Below are 2,473 nucleotides of genomic sequence, written 5' to 3'. Positions count from 1 at the left end.
GCCTGAATTAAAATAAAAACGAATTAGATTGAAATTAAGAAGGTGACAATAAGAAGAAAAGAAAGAAAGAGATGGATGAAAAGAAAAATAGCATTCTATTCTATTCTATTCTACTTGGTAAATATTGAAACTTCAAAACCAAGAAAAAAGGAAAAAAAAAAAACAAGAATTTCTAAAGTGGAAAAGAGGCTTGAACGCAAAAATTCCTCAACAGCGAGAGGTAAGCTGGCGAGAGTCTCATGCCCACCATATACAAACAATCCCACCGGCAAACCCGTTCCCATTAATCTCATCAAATCACTTAATCACCGCTAATTAGGAATGGTATTAAGTTGCGAACAAACACTTGTCTCATAAAGAAAAAAGAGAAGGCCAGGCCAACAAGCACCACGCGAGAGAAGAAACCTGGTCTCGGACTGATTCGTTGGAAACGTATCTCTCTTTCTTCTTCTTTGTGTATGTGGAAAATGTGTGAGCGAGAGACAGAAACAAATAAGGAAATTAGGTAGTGGTGAAAACAAGAGGCAGACCAAAGATTTATATCATTTCATTTTTTCTTCCTTGCTGATTCCGCCTCTTCGCCTCCTCTGCTCTTATTAACCTTCTCCACATCTCTCTATCCTTACTATCATTCAACTCTCTCTCTCTCTCTCTCTCTCTCTCTCTCTCTCTCTCTCTCTCTCATATCTATGATGGCTGTTCAAGCACAATGCCCATCTAATGTCTTGCTATTAAACAGGTTCGTGTCTCTCTTTCTTTCTCTTTCTCTCTCTCTCTCTCTCTCTCTCTCTCTGTGCATTATTCTACAGTTCTAATGGGGTTTTTGCCTTTTTATTTTGTGGGTCATTGCAGAAACGGGCAAGAAGGAAGGACATGATGCTTAAGGGGGATTTCTCTCTACAAGATCAAGTGGGGGGATTTCTTGATCAATCTCAGATGTTGTTTAGCAACGGAGGTGAGATGGGTTTTGTTTCTTTTCCCTAATTTTGTTGTTAGAGTGAGAAATAAGATTGGCCTTAACTTGTTTCCATTGCCGTTTTTAATTTATCAGCAGATACTAATTCACGCAAAAGAGGAAGAGAAGTTCTTTCACCCTCTATGGGTCCTATCAATCTCTTCTCGTTACAACCTCAACCTTCCGCTCAAACGTTCGTAAATTTGTCCCAACTCCATAACCAGCAACCCGCCTTAGTTTCTACAGGCCTTCGGTTGGCTTTTGAAGGCCAAAATCAACATCAATCTCTTCTTCCCTCCTCTATCTTCTCCTTCTTATCAGAAGATATCTCCACTCAAATCAAACAACAAAGAGATGAAATCGATCAATTCATTCAATCCCAGGTAATTAAAAATCCACTTTTCTTTCTTGGTTTTGGTATTAACACCCTGTAAATCGGTTCCCATGAAAAGAAAAACAAAAAAAAAAAAAAATTAATACAAACGGTGTGTCTTTCAGGGTGATCAGTTGCGGCGCACGTTAGCAGAGAGACGCCAGAGTCACTACCGTACGCTGCTGGGCGTAGCGGAGGAATTGGCTAGTCGGAGGCTTAGAGAGAAAGAATCAGAAGTGGAGAAAGCCACTCGGAGAAACGCTGAGCTGGAAGAGAGGGTGGCGCATCTTAGAGCCGAGGCGCACGTTTGGGAGGCTAAAACCAGGGCTCAAGAAGCCACAGCCATATCTCTCCAGGCTCAGCTTCAGCATGCCATGATGGGTGGAGGAGGAGCAGCGCAGGATAAGAGGGAGGAGCTAGGATGCACCAGGGGTGAGTTTCCCGTCGACGATGCCGAGTCGGCCTATATCGACCCGGGACGTAACGTATCGGCCGGACCGGTTTGCAAAGCGTGTCGGAAACGGCCCGTATCGGTGGTTCTGTTACCGTGCCGGCACCTTTCACTTTGTATTGAATGTAACGCCTCCCTCGACCGTTGCCCTCTCTGCCATTCCGTCAGAAGTGCCAGCGTGGAAGTTTACTTTTCGTAATCCGAAGCGAAGAACAAAAAAAATTCAATTTTAATAAGAAAGAGAGAAAAGTTTATAATGCCGATATTTCCGCTGACCGAAACCCTGGACCGAAACGAATCGTTTTTTTTTTTTTTTTTTTTTTGCACTTTTTTCTTTTCTGGTATGGTGCTGGTAGGAAGAGCTTGTAAAGCTCGGGGAATGTACATGGGTGCCCGTTGGTGGGGCCAACTCTTTTTTTATTTTATTTTTATGGGTTTGTTTTTCTTTTTGTGTGTTTTTTTTTTATAAATTTGAACCAAATACAGATTCTTTTATTTTGGTAATTAAATTTTGCTTTTTTTTTTGTTCTCTCTTTGCATTTAACGGCCTGTTTGTTTTGGTTTTGGAAAATTGATTTTTAGCCCAAAACTGATTATATGACTCAAAATTAAAGCCATGTTTGTTTTGGATTTTGAGAATCGTTTCTAGTCCAATACTGATTCTTGGCAAAAATAAAAATAAAAATATAATAAT

The 2,473-nt window shown here is 40.8% G+C and overlaps 1 protein-coding gene across 2 annotated transcripts; it reads left to right on the top strand.

The window, feature by feature from the left end:
- The first annotated feature begins 129 nt into the window (after nucleotides 1-129).
- LOC143877181 (BOI-related E3 ubiquitin-protein ligase 1-like) lies at nucleotides 130-2,224 on the top strand. Of its 2 annotated transcripts, none has more exons than XM_077379069.1 (4): nucleotides 130-739; nucleotides 853-955; nucleotides 1,055-1,338; nucleotides 1,454-2,224. In XM_077379069.1, the coding sequence occupies exons 2-4, from the start codon at nucleotides 874-876 to the stop codon at nucleotides 1,976-1,978; spliced, it is 891 nt and encodes a 296-aa protein (XP_077235184.1). In that variant the 5' UTR covers nucleotides 130-739; nucleotides 853-873; the 3' UTR covers nucleotides 1,979-2,224. The 2 variants fall into 2 exon arrangements, with proteins under 2 accessions (XP_077235184.1, XP_077235183.1); XM_077379068.1 differs by having other exon boundaries at nucleotides 131-739; nucleotides 1,052-1,338.
- Nucleotides 2,225-2,473: the final 249 nt, after the last annotated feature.

This window comes from Tasmannia lanceolata, unplaced genomic scaffold (genome assembly GCF_043159265.1).
Source record: "Tasmannia lanceolata isolate RefF3 unplaced genomic scaffold, GAP_Taslan_0.1 ptg000005l, whole genome shotgun sequence".
NCBI classification, from domain to species: domain Eukaryota; kingdom Viridiplantae; phylum Streptophyta; class Magnoliopsida; order Canellales; family Winteraceae; genus Tasmannia; species Tasmannia lanceolata.
The sequence above is the reverse complement of the archived record's forward strand: the minus strand, read 5'-3'. Positions and strand labels throughout refer to the sequence as shown.

Coding starts and splice junctions, on each gene's coding strand:
- LOC143877181 (XM_077379068.1), top strand. CDS start 874: ATGATGCTTAAGGGGGATTTCTCTCTACAAGATCAAGTGGGGGGATTT. Junction 956..1,051: donor GATGTTGTTTAGCAACGGAG/GTGAGATGGGTT, acceptor TTAATTTATCAG/CAGATACTAATTCACGCAAA. Junction 1,339..1,453: donor ATCAATTCATTCAATCCCAG/GTAATTAAAAAT, acceptor TGTGTCTTTCAG/GGTGATCAGTTGCGGCGCAC.